The sequence below is a fragment of the Amphiura filiformis genome, chromosome 12 (genome assembly GCF_039555335.1).
Source record: "Amphiura filiformis chromosome 12, Afil_fr2py, whole genome shotgun sequence".
NCBI classification, from domain to species: domain Eukaryota; kingdom Metazoa; phylum Echinodermata; class Ophiuroidea; order Amphilepidida; family Amphiuridae; genus Amphiura; species Amphiura filiformis.
In genome coordinates, this window is record NC_092639.1 from 14,474,129 (window position 1) to 14,486,539 (window position 12,411).

General features: G+C 34.3%; 1 protein-coding gene across 1 annotated transcript in view; it reads left to right on the forward strand.

Annotated features, from left to right (window-relative positions):
* Nucleotides 1-533: 533 nt before the first annotated feature.
* Nucleotides 534-12,411, forward strand: part of LOC140166654 (uncharacterized) — a 57,342-nt gene continuing 45,464 nt past the window's right edge. The window contains exons 1-5 of the mRNA XM_072190152.1: nt 534-610; nt 3,100-3,155; nt 3,557-3,616; nt 9,497-9,682; nt 10,951-11,172. Coding sequence (XP_072046253.1) covers nt 3,578-3,616; nt 9,497-9,682; nt 10,951-11,172 — 447 coding nt within the window. The 5' untranslated portion in view covers nt 534-610; nt 3,100-3,155; nt 3,557-3,577. The remainder of the gene's footprint in view (nt 611-3,099; nt 3,156-3,556; nt 3,617-9,496; nt 9,683-10,950; nt 11,173-12,411) is intronic.

A 12,411-nucleotide genomic window follows, 5' to 3' on the forward strand; every position in this document is an offset into this window, starting at 1 on the left:
ATTTGGACAAGTACCTGTGCATTTCTGTGTTGAACAATTTCCATTTCTTAAACTAGCTAGTAAAGTTAATTCTTGGTAACATATATTAAACTATCACACACAGGAAACACTAATATATGCTTTTTACTTTGAATTGTCGAAATATACAGGAAAAAGACAGGAATACACTAGAAATAAAGAACGGAAATCTACAAGATGAGGTGAGTTCACATCAATTGAGGTATAGCAAATGTCATCTCTTTGCAATTTAGTTGCTTCGATACAGCACAAGTTAAGGAATGAGATGATTTAAAACGTTTCAAACATCAACCTAATCTCTATTCGTTTTGTTGTCGAAGAAAGTGGAATGCGCATGCGAGAAAAGGCAATTGGTAAACGGCAAGGACATGGTTTTCGAATCTAGCTAGTGGTTTGAGAACCAACCGTGTCAGTCATTAATGGGTCCAGGATCATATTCTTGATAAGAACAGATTACTAAAAGGATTATTTATAGGACTAAAACCAAAGTTTTGTTTGCATTTTGTTTCTATAGTTGGAGCAGGTGACAATGGAATCGGAAAACACCCAGAAGAGGTTTGCAAAAGTAGAATCTGATTTAAAAGAATACAAGGTAAGTAACATTTTTCCGCTTTGTAAATTAAAACAGAAGAGCAGTGATAATAAGAGCAATATGTGGGAACCGTACTGACGGAAAATTGATATTGCCCAAAACAGACTTAAGGGTCGGCATCGCCAGGGTTTTCCATGTTGTGATAGCACAGCAAAATTAATCATGATATCGATCATATTGCGACAAAATTTAAGACTCAAACAAATTGTAGTATAAGCTTAAAATAATGGTGTATAGCACAGCAAAATTAATCATGATATCGATCATATTGCGACAAAATTTAAGACTCCAACAAATTGTAGTATAAGCTTAAAATAATGGTGTATAGCACAGCAAAATTAATCATGATATCGATCATATTGCGACAAAATTTAAGACTCAAACAAATTGTAGTATAAGCTTAAAATAATGGTGTATAGCACAGCAAAATTAATCATGATATCGATCATATTGCGACAAAATTTAAGACTCAAACAAATTGTTGTATAAGCTTAAAATAATGGTGTATAGCACAGCAAAATTAATCATGATATCGATCATATTGCGACAAAATTTAAGACTCAAACAAATTGTAGTATAAGCTTAAAATAATGGTGTATAGGCCTAATCTTAAACAATGTTTCAATTACGTCATTTCTAATCTTCTTTCCCTCCTCATTGCATCGCAAGTGCTTCATTATATTTAGAAAGGTAAAATCTGACTACAAACTTGAAATATTATTGTCAAATTGGCGACTTGATTCAGCTTTCATTCGGGAGTTGTTGAGTCTATAGTTTATCATGGGGTCATCGATGAAGCAGTGAGAATTATCGCACCAAGATAATTAATGTGTTTTCATGATATTGTCACCTAGCACGATATCGCACACCCTTAAACAGACTGAATTATAGAAGTATTGCCCACTCATCTTTAACTTAAGGTAGAATGTTTCAACCAGATTTCAGATTATGGCCTTTGCATTACAAGACTTAATCCAGAAATATTGCAAATTTTGATCTGGAACTTGATTTAGAGGTTAATGACTGCGCATCAGTTGTTTTGAGGGTATTGTGAAATATCTAAACATTGTGCTTTGGAACTGAGGAATATCCCGAGGGGCGCATCCGAGGTCCAAAGCACAATGTTTAGATATTTCATAATACCGAAAAATATCTGATGCAAAGTCTTTAACCTCATTCATAACCGTCACTTTTCACTTTTTTAAATTCAATTTACGTCACATTTTCTTCAATTTTAACTTTATCTGCTGTTTTCCCTGTAAAAAATTGAATAGCCCATTAAGAGATCTAGAATGAGCGTTTATGGCGTTTCGACAGTATTTTTTGTGGGACATGAGAGCACCTCAGGCGTGTCGAATTGCATTCTGAATCTGAAGCATGTCTTTCTGATATCAAATAATTTTCATTTTTGAAATTCACGATATAATACAAATTTTATGACAAATTATTAAAATTTGATATTTTTCAAATTTTGATATATAACAGTCCTCGAAATAAATTTTATAAATCTAATGATATATTCTTAAAGTGTATGTAACTGGGAGGAAAAGCCGACGATCAATTGAAAATTTTGAACTTTTATATTGAAGATATGGTTTTTTTTCCCAAAAAGACCTATTTTTTTTTGTGTTTTGGGAAAAATTCTATATCTTCAATCTGAAAGGTCAAAATTTTCAATTGATCGTCGGCTTTTCATCCCACCTACATACACTTTAAGTATAAATCATCAGATTTATAAAGTTTACTTCAAGTACTGTTAAATATCAAAAATATCAATTTTAATGATTTGCCATAAAATGTGTATTACATTGCGAATTTCAAAAATCAAAATTATTTGATATCAGAAGGACATTCTTCGTATTCAGAATGCAATTCGATATGTCTGATGCTCTAATGTCCCACAATAAATACTGTCAAAACGTTCATACCCCTCACCTTAAGGAAATACCGCTAGCGACCAATCACTAGCACACAATCATGCGATGTCCAAATACGGCCAGCGTCCGCGTAAATTGTTCAAACGCGTTACTTTAGCTATGTCACGAGACGCGGTCATTATACTTTTTCAATGACCTGCATTTGTGTCCGCGTATCTAAAAGTTACTGTCTGTGATTGGATCGCACTTGCTGCGTATATTAATGAGGTTATGAATATTGGATAATCATTTCAATTAGGCAGTGTCAAAATGGTCCATTAATTGTGACACATTTGTAAACATGCTTTCTATAATCGCTAGCAGATATAAACTTAGAATGTTGTGTCTGATGTCATTCTTGAGGGGCATGGCAAGTTTCTGCACTCAAAGATGATGTGTATGGTGACTCAGATCCAATAATGTATTAGGTCAATTGGCAAGACAACAAATCATAGGCCAGCACATTTCTACTTTGTGTGATAGGTGATATCAGAGGCAACATTTATCTGCAAGTGGCTATGAGTAAAGCTATAATGAATCTTAATTATAGCAAATTATACATTTCTATTGCAGGACCTTTGTGAACATGCAGAATATGAGCTTGAAAAAAGAGTGTGGACTACGAAACGGTAAGGTTTATTTTCAATAATTAGAACAAAAAAACAAACAATTTAGTTGTATCAGAGTTTATTACCTTGACTTTAATCAAAATTGACCAGTTACTAGAATTTAAATGGTTTATTTCCTTTTTAATTTCTTATTTATATCACTTTACAGTGTAATTAATGGAATTGATGGCCCTGCATATTATTGTGATATTAACAGAAAATTTTCAATTCCTATTAATAATGTCTCACTAATTCTTTTTTCCTCCTTCCCCCTTACTCTTCCCTCCCCTCCACCCCTCCTCCGTATTAGTCATCTTCTACTTCTTTGTTTTGTCTTCATCTTCTTTGTTGTCTTATTTTTCATCATTATTATTATTATTATTGTTGTTGTTATTATTATCATTATATTTTCCCCCTTTTAGAAATCAAAGAAATGCGAAGAAATGGAGACCATCTTGAAAGATTTGCACAGCTTCAATAAGGTAAAGTTATGTATGCAGTGCTTTAACCCCATGAGAACTACCTGCTGATTTGTCAAAAGAAGTTTTCATTATCAATTGGACCAATTTCACCACGCAAAAATGAAACATATGAATTTCTTGTGTCCATATAAGCATCCAGTCACTCTGCAAGGCTGAATGCACAAAAGTTGTGTGGTGAGAGATAGGCCAAAATCAGCATTTTTTTCTTCCAACGATCAGCTTACAAAAACAGCTTTAGAAAGCTTAGATTTTGCTTTAAATTATCATATATAAATTATATTTTTAATAAATAAATCAAAACCGTAAAATGAGTGATGAACAAAGTATAACAGAGCAGTATGATGATATTTCACACTGCTATTTTGAGAATTTTCATGTAATTTTGCACTACGTAATTTACCAAGCATCATAACTTCGCAACCACATAAGCTATGAGAATTACAGAAAGTCCATAGATAACCTTGTCTTGTGCTGAACAATCTATATTAACTTTGTGTTGATTGGCTGAAATTTACTACCGTAATTTCCAACTTCCAATCAGCACCTCTGTTTCATTTTCACCCAGATATTGAGTTGCCGACTTCCAAAAAATTTCCATTGAACTGTATACAAAGTAGCTTCAATTTCAGAGACTTCCGGTGCAGTTTAATCACTTGTTTTATTGAGATATTTTACCTCTAATGGTAAATTAAATACATAATCATAGAGGACAGGTATTCAGAAAAATATTCTGTGATTTTCTTGGCAATAGCTCACATAAAACAGAAGGAAATAACGGAATTTCAAACTTTTTTGTCAGTTTTTCATCTGCGCATAAAATGTGTGTGCATGCATGGTAGGGGAGGACAATAGAAATTACACTAACTTATAAGTACTTGTGTAAACAAGATAAAATCAATAGCTGCATAAGACTCTTGGGTCCTATTTAACTGTCTGTGTTAGGTGGACAATAATGGCTCAAGAAATTCATATGAATTATTTGCAAAGCTCCATTCTGATTGGTGATTAAAATGAAGATATCATGTAATTGACCAATCAGAGGCAATATTAGATTGGCAGGTAGTGCCCATGGGGTTAAACAGGGGCGTACCAGACCTGACCTTCCGGGGGGGGGGGGGGGAAGATTGAAAAATTTCCCAATTTCTGGAAAAAAAAAATCGTAGTATTTATGCGATCGGCGTCCAGGGGCAAAGCCCCGGTGGTTTTTTTTGGCATTTTAGAAGCTAAAAAATCAGTGTTTCAGAGAACAAATTTCACAATGAAAGTAGTAGGACCCTATAGATCTTCTATCCTCTTTCTTTCCCTTTTCTATTCCCCCTTTCCCTTTTCTCTTCTCCTTCCTTTTTTTTCTTCCTCTTTTTTCTTTTCTTCTTTCACCTTTTCTTCCCTCTTTTTCTCTTATTTCCCTCTTCCCAATTTTTTGCTCTTCTTCCCAGTTTTTTTGTGCCGGGGTGGGGGGCAGCTTGCCCCCCCGGCCACCCCACTGGTTACGCCACTGGGGTTAAACCCCGCACAAACAAGATATCACATTCACTGTGTGTGTGTGGAGGTGTGTTTAGGAGGGTGCAAGATAATAATTTTCGAACAATCAAGATAAATTCATACCTTGCTATTCATACATTTTTACTAAGACTATAAAATGGATGATAATTCTTGTCAAATTTTGCTGAATGTTTTTTTCAGCTGCAAGTTTATTCTCTAAAATCTAAACTAAAATTTTTGTCAATAAGCTTTAAATATATATATTTTGATTTGATGTAAAGGTTATTGTCAGCATCCACAATCAACATCATTAACATATAATGCCATCACATGTTGCAAAACGTGAAAATACCAAACACTATACAGGAAGTTCCATTTTGAAATCAAACACCTTTGCTTCCTCCATAACACATCACCTTCCATAAAGACAATGGAGAGGGTTGCCATGGCAATTCAAGAGGTAGCTAATTAGTGCTTATTGTTACCTGGTGTGGCATTTTTCCATGTTAAGGTAAATTGTTGGTGAGACTTGACCACCTGCTCCTTTCAGATCTCTCAGCTCTTCATTTATTTATTCATGGAATCAAACAGTAGTTTAAAAGGTTAATGTAGTGTAATTATACTTACTAACATAAAAAGGGCATAATTTTTATTAATAAAAGTAAGGAAACATCCTTCAACAATGAGAGAAATAAAGTATATCTGGAGTTTTTACTCTGGTATATCTGCCTATGCATGTCATTTTTCCATTTGGAATTTCATGTTTAATTGTGCTAGTGTGCGATGTGTAATTCTTCTTTCCCCTGTATATTGATATATTAAGAGCTATTAAGAATAACGATTAAGCCTCATTAATTTGATCTTGTGTGTTAGTTTGTTAGTTTGCTAGTTTTCAATGTTTCAGTGTGTGATGTATACGCCTCTTCTGTTTGTATTTTGAATGAACTATTTGTTTTAACTATCCTCTAGCTGCTGTGTTATATAAAGGACAGGTAGGTCCAATATTTCACAGTAGTGGATGTCAGCGCAACTCATTCTTATTCAGTTTAATATTATTTCAATATATACTATTTTATTTAGCATAAATTAAATTAATGTCATAAAAACTCCCCTTATCCTAAAATGAACAGAATGTGTGCGTATATTATGCCCTAGGCCTACGATGCAACACGCTATACGCACAACTTGTCAAGCGTGTTACGTGTTGTCATTACTCGTGATGACAAGGGTCATCTAAGGCCTGATAGACGACACCCAAAATCATGTGATTGTACAATCAGATTTTGTGTCTGCAAACTAGACCACACCACTGAATAAGAAGTATACATTCTTTTGTGGTGAAAAATGATTACCATTAAATGATGGTCTATTATTAATTTTAAATTTGATTTTGTGTAGAACATGTACTGATGCAGTGGTGGTGCCAGTTTTAAGGAGGTGCAAGGGGAATATTTTGCCCCAAACTTTTTCTTTGCCTCCTTAGTTTGCATTTGCCCAGTCAGGATAAAAAATCAGTGAAAGTTTTCAGGTCAAAATCACCCATTCTTTTTGAAATTTGAGAATTTTTGCTCCCCCCATTTCACCCCCATGAGAAGCGGTAATTGCATAACTTTATGATCTTCTGAATTATGGTAAATTCAGCTTTTATTTGCTAATTGCCAAAGGATTGTTTCATATTGATTCATATAAAAGTGACAATGAATATTTTTGTACTTCATTATTTGTTTGAAATATTTTATATTATTCAGACGAAGTATTTCTTAAATTCTCTTTTTTTTTTAATAATGATAAAATTGAACAGGAATTGTTAGCTCATTCTATATTATTCCATATTGAAATACACAACTTACCATTTTGAAAATTAATTTTAAAATTGAACTTCAATACTACTTGTTTATTTCGCTTACCAGGAGCACTTTTGAGAACTTCCTTGTCATCAGCCGATATTGTTAGCTCAGATGTTTTTTTCTTGATAACGGCTAGAAACCAACCTGATCTGGTGACATAACACTCGATGACGTCATTGAAGTCGGACATTTCCTGTCCCCTAATCAGGTTTGGTCTCTAGCCATTTCCAAGAAAAACATCAGAGCTAACAACATCGGCTGACGACAAGAAACTTCCTCGCAAGCTCTCCCAGTAAGCAAAATAAACAAGTAGTGTTGATTGTTTATTTTTTTTTTTAATTTCAATTAGTTTCATTTTATTTCCATGACGTATGAATCTGCAATTCTATATTGTAAATATATTTTTATCCATGTTTTTTCCTAGTTTCATTTGTGTTAATTTTTCTGGATAATTGTAAATATTAGTCATTTGTTTTCTAGACAATTTGAGTGCAAAACAATACTGTTTCTATAAATAACATCATCAATTATTGATTATTTCAATTATATGCATGTCATTAATTAACCTTACTGAAAATAAGCAGACTGAAACATGTATCACCAATGTTCTATTTCCTCAAGTTAAACTAGCCATTTGTCGCTAGTAATAGGCTTATTGATTGTTTGATATAGCCAATAATAGTATCTCTGGAACTGGGAGTCCAAAATATACCATTGATAAAGCACGTAAAATAAAATTAAAAGCTGAGCGTTAATTGTGTTTGACAAATAAATTACCCTCTTTGTCTCATCACATCACCAATTTATTTATCTGCATATCAAAATTACCCCACATGATGGTACAACCTTTACCCTATATTTGCCACAAGTGTTTTTTTTTTGGTGAAGAGTACATGATTGGCTGGAAGCATTTACACATGCTTACACAGCAATAAAATGCCACTTGCACCCTTTGCAACATACTCAGTCAATAAGGGTTTGGTTACATTTTAAAGACATCTTACAAATGAGCAATTAGCGATGGAAGTAGATAGACACCAATTAGAGCATTGAAAGCTTTATTCTGTTGATTCAAATGGAAATGAGCTGCATTCACAAAAGTATGTTCTTTGGATTTTATACCGGTAAAGGGCTTGTCAGGTTGGATGGTCATGAGGCACAATGTTCAGGCAGAGGTGGTGTAAGTTGTTGCATTTGATGTCATCAATTATTTGTTCTTCGTTAGAATGGGATTTTACGCATTGCACTTTTTTTTTTATGATTAATTGATGGTTAATTGATTGGTTAGCTTGGGTATTGTTCAATTATGATGTGTTTACAGTCTGATATCTTTGAGTGTAGGTACATGTGTAGTTTTCTATGTGTTTCAGTACATACATGTGTGAGTAGGAATTAATGTATTAAGGAAAAGCTAGTGGACCATCAACAAAGTTTTTGTAATGCAGGTTTTGTGTGATATGAGGCATTTGGGAACCTCTTTTAGGAAGTTTTAACTTTTTATTGGTTGATAGGCATATGGATGATTTTTATTTTCATGTAGGATATAATTTGTAATGGTTAAGGGTGTTTTTTTTTTCAGAACTGTATGTTTGTGTGTGTGTATGCACGTTCTTGTGGAGTGCACATGCATGAGTAGGTGTGCAGGGGTGTGTGTGTGCCTGTATTTGATTACATAATAGATGTGCGTCCTTGCAATTCCTCCTTCCAGATCATAGTCTAGAATACAACTCATATTTAAACCCTAACCGTACCGTGTACTACAAAATACTACTTGATATATGCGCTGTTCGTGCGTGCATCCCACGTGGTGTGATGACGCAATTGCACTAAGTGATGTATAGGCACGGTTTTGCTGGCCAGCGAAGCCCAAGACCCGTGGCAAGGTGTCGCCGACCGTGTGCTTGGCATGCGAGGGTCTCGGGTTCGAATCCCACCCAGAGCAAACAACTTCTTTTTTTCTTTTTTCTTTATTCCTTCCTTCTTTCCCTTCCCGTCGCCGAAAAGCCCTTAGGCCGTTAGGGTTAAGAAACTAGCTTTGTTAATTCAGATGCGTTGTCATCTTTCAGTAGATAGCAGGTCAGTATACTCATGAGATAATACATGACTTTGTATAAAATAACATATGGGGACTCACTGCATTCAGGCCCTAGCCAGTGTTTATCAAATGAGGGTGAACACTAAAATTTTATTTGACAAAATATAAGTTACCATCATGAAATTCCCCTTATTCTGGTCCAATCAGGCTAAAGTCGTCAATAATGAAACTGAGATATAGGCAAAAAGTGTGGAGAAAAAAAAACCATAAGAAAATGGAAATTTAGAAGGTTCATAACTTTGCCACCAAGTATTCAAGAGACCTGGGGATTCAACATCAGTAGTTGTATATACTGGGCAAATTAGTAATGGTAGTAACTCATTTTTCAAAATTTCCAATTTTGGCTTGAGTGGATCAGATTGGGGCTTTATAGAAGATTTTTCCAAAATCTTCCACAGGAGTAGTATGGCATAGCCTAATAATAATTTTGCCATGATGGTTTTATTTTTCATTCAGGCTCTGAAGTCGGAAAAATCTGAATTGGAGATCAAAGTAGCCGAATTGAAACAAGATTTGTGCATCTACCAGCAGGGTCAGTCTCCACAAGTTGCGGCTGCTACATGTACTATACCTGGTCTGTATGAGACTTGTCCTGAAGAGCATGTCCAGCGTGAAAGTCTCCATTCAGAGCTGAATGAATTGGTAAATAGAATTTTCTTTTTCCATTTTCGTATTAGGTACTTTTTATGTTGCCTGTAAGGTAGACTTACATAGCAATTACTTTTCCAATTTTCTATCAGGCTTTTTGTTTTTAGATCTGAGCTCATTTTAATATTGAATATGTTGAAGGGTTGGATAAATTCTTTTAGATGTGTTTTAACTTTGGATTTGGATTTCTTGACCAAAAAACCCTTTTGCATAAAATTAGCTCATTGTTCTTTTATCTTTTTTTTAAATTTTTGTACATGCAGTAGTTGATTTTCATATTTCTTTTTATATTACAAATCTCAATTAAATAGAAGATGAAGAAAGAAGGGTTTACAAGATAAAATTGATTGTTTGCTGCTATGTTTACCTTTATCAAATCTATCACAAACATCTTTAACCCTTGCACCCAAAAAAACCACAGAATACCACGATGAAAAATTCTGCGCATGCATGCATCCCAAGGTCTGCGATGATGCAATCACCCTAAGTGTCAAATGCTCACGGAATTGCGGGCCGGGCAGCAATTAGCCGTGTAGCTCCCGGTCCGCGATCGTGTGCTTGGCATGTGGGGGGTCAAAGGTTTGAATCCCGGGGGTGCCAAGTCAAAAATTCTTCTTCTTATTGAAAAATTCAAATCTTCTGTGACTTCCGATAGCAAAAAACCTGGGTCAGTGTTAGGGTTAGGGAACAATACAAGGCTTTTGCATAATATATAAGGCTCTGTATAATCAACTCTAATCTCTAAGACCTACTTATTATTGTGTTCAATATTTGAGAGAGAAAAATTGTAATACAATGTATAGTGCAAAAAAGTGATCAAAATAACAGTATTTATCAAACACTCGATATGATATAAAATATTGTACTATTTATAGTATAAAATCAGAGTATTGAAGATATACATTTTTCCCCCAAAAGATTTTGAGTCTTTTGGGGAAAAAATGTATATCTTTAATACGAAAGGCCATGATGTATGGCTTTTCTTCCCAGCAACATACACTTTAAGTACATGCCATTAGCTTTATAAAGTTTACTTTAAGGACTATTAAATAATAATTAATTAATTAATTAATTAATAATTTACCATAAAATTTGCATCATATCATGAATTTCAAAAAATCAAAATTACTTAATATCAGAAGGACATTCTTTGTATTCAGAATGCAATGATGTGTCTGATGTGCTCTCAGGTCCCACAAAAAATACTGTGCAAACATTGTTATCCGATCCCTTAAAGAACATATTGATATTGTTTCTTGCAGGTGCTAGCAGATGCAGGTCTTCCATCCCCATTATGCGGTACACCAGGTATAATCAAGTTTGAAATACCTGCATCACCAAGTCTGGATCCCAATTCCACCACAGAGGTGATGATGAGAGACTTCCAGCAACAAAGGCAAGAGATGCAGGGAAGGATAGAGACCTTACTGCAACAGGTGTCGGTATTGAGAGAGAACAAAGGTGCTAATGGATTCTCCTCTGATGTAAGTCTGCAAATTACTTTGAGATCATATTCTGTCACAGGAACTTTCAAAATTCTATAGATAATGTTAAAGTGCCAATGACTGTGTGATGTAACCTGAATATGGTGTACATCTACTGCCCAACACAACATTCAAGCCGTATATCGGCCATTATGGCTATTCCATTTAATATCCACACGACCCCTGTGGATGATTTGGGAAATGATCTTCCACAGAGCAAGTATGAATTTCAATTGGAATGAACACATTAGGCAGTTCCATTTTGAATTCCATACACCCTCTGAGAAAGATTCAACCTGAATCTTCCACAGAGGGAGGGTGAATTTCATTTCCAAAAACTTCCACAGCTAGGGGTAGTGTGGATTTGAAAGGTATATATGGTAATGTGCGACAGGGATGGCAAAAACTTACCCTAAAAATATATCAAATTTAACAAAAAATAGATAAAAGTTGGAAAATTGTTGCAAATATTCCCTCTGTAAACCAGTTTTCCAATTTGGTGAGTTTGCAGAGCTGCATTATTAAGGAAACTGAACTAAAAACAAAAAAGATTACCACACGCTGATGATCAATGCCTCATATTCATGAACCAGATATTTGAATAACCCCCATCCTTTCCATGACCTTCTTTGTAACAATACTTTCTTTTGTTAATGTGTTTTAATAGTTTGTGTGCAATTCTAAATGAATATACATGTAGCTACCACCTGGGTTTACTATGTTAAAAAGTCTATTTTGTGTCATGCCAAAAATAGGGTCAGATATTGACTTGTTTGCATAGTGGCTGGTGTGGTGGCAGTTTGGTTTTAATAATTAACTTTTCCTATATTCCAGATGGACCTATTTTTTCTACCAGTTCTGTACAATTTAAGGGATGGGGTATGAACGTTTAGACAGTATTTATTGTGGGACATTAGAGCACATCAGACATATCGAATTGCATTCTGAATACGAAGAATGTCCTTCTGATATCTGATAATTTTGATTTTTTGAAATTGCAATGTAATACACATTTTATGGCAAATGATTAAAAATTGATATTTTTGATATTTAACAGTACTCAAGTAAACTTTCTAAATCTGATGATTTATACTTAAAGTGTATGTAGGTGGGATGAAAACCCGACGATCAATTGAAAATTTTGACCTTTCGTATTGAAGATATGGATTTTTTCCCCCCAAAACACCAAAAAAAATTAGGTATTTTTGGGAAAAAATCCATATCTTCAAGATGAAAGGT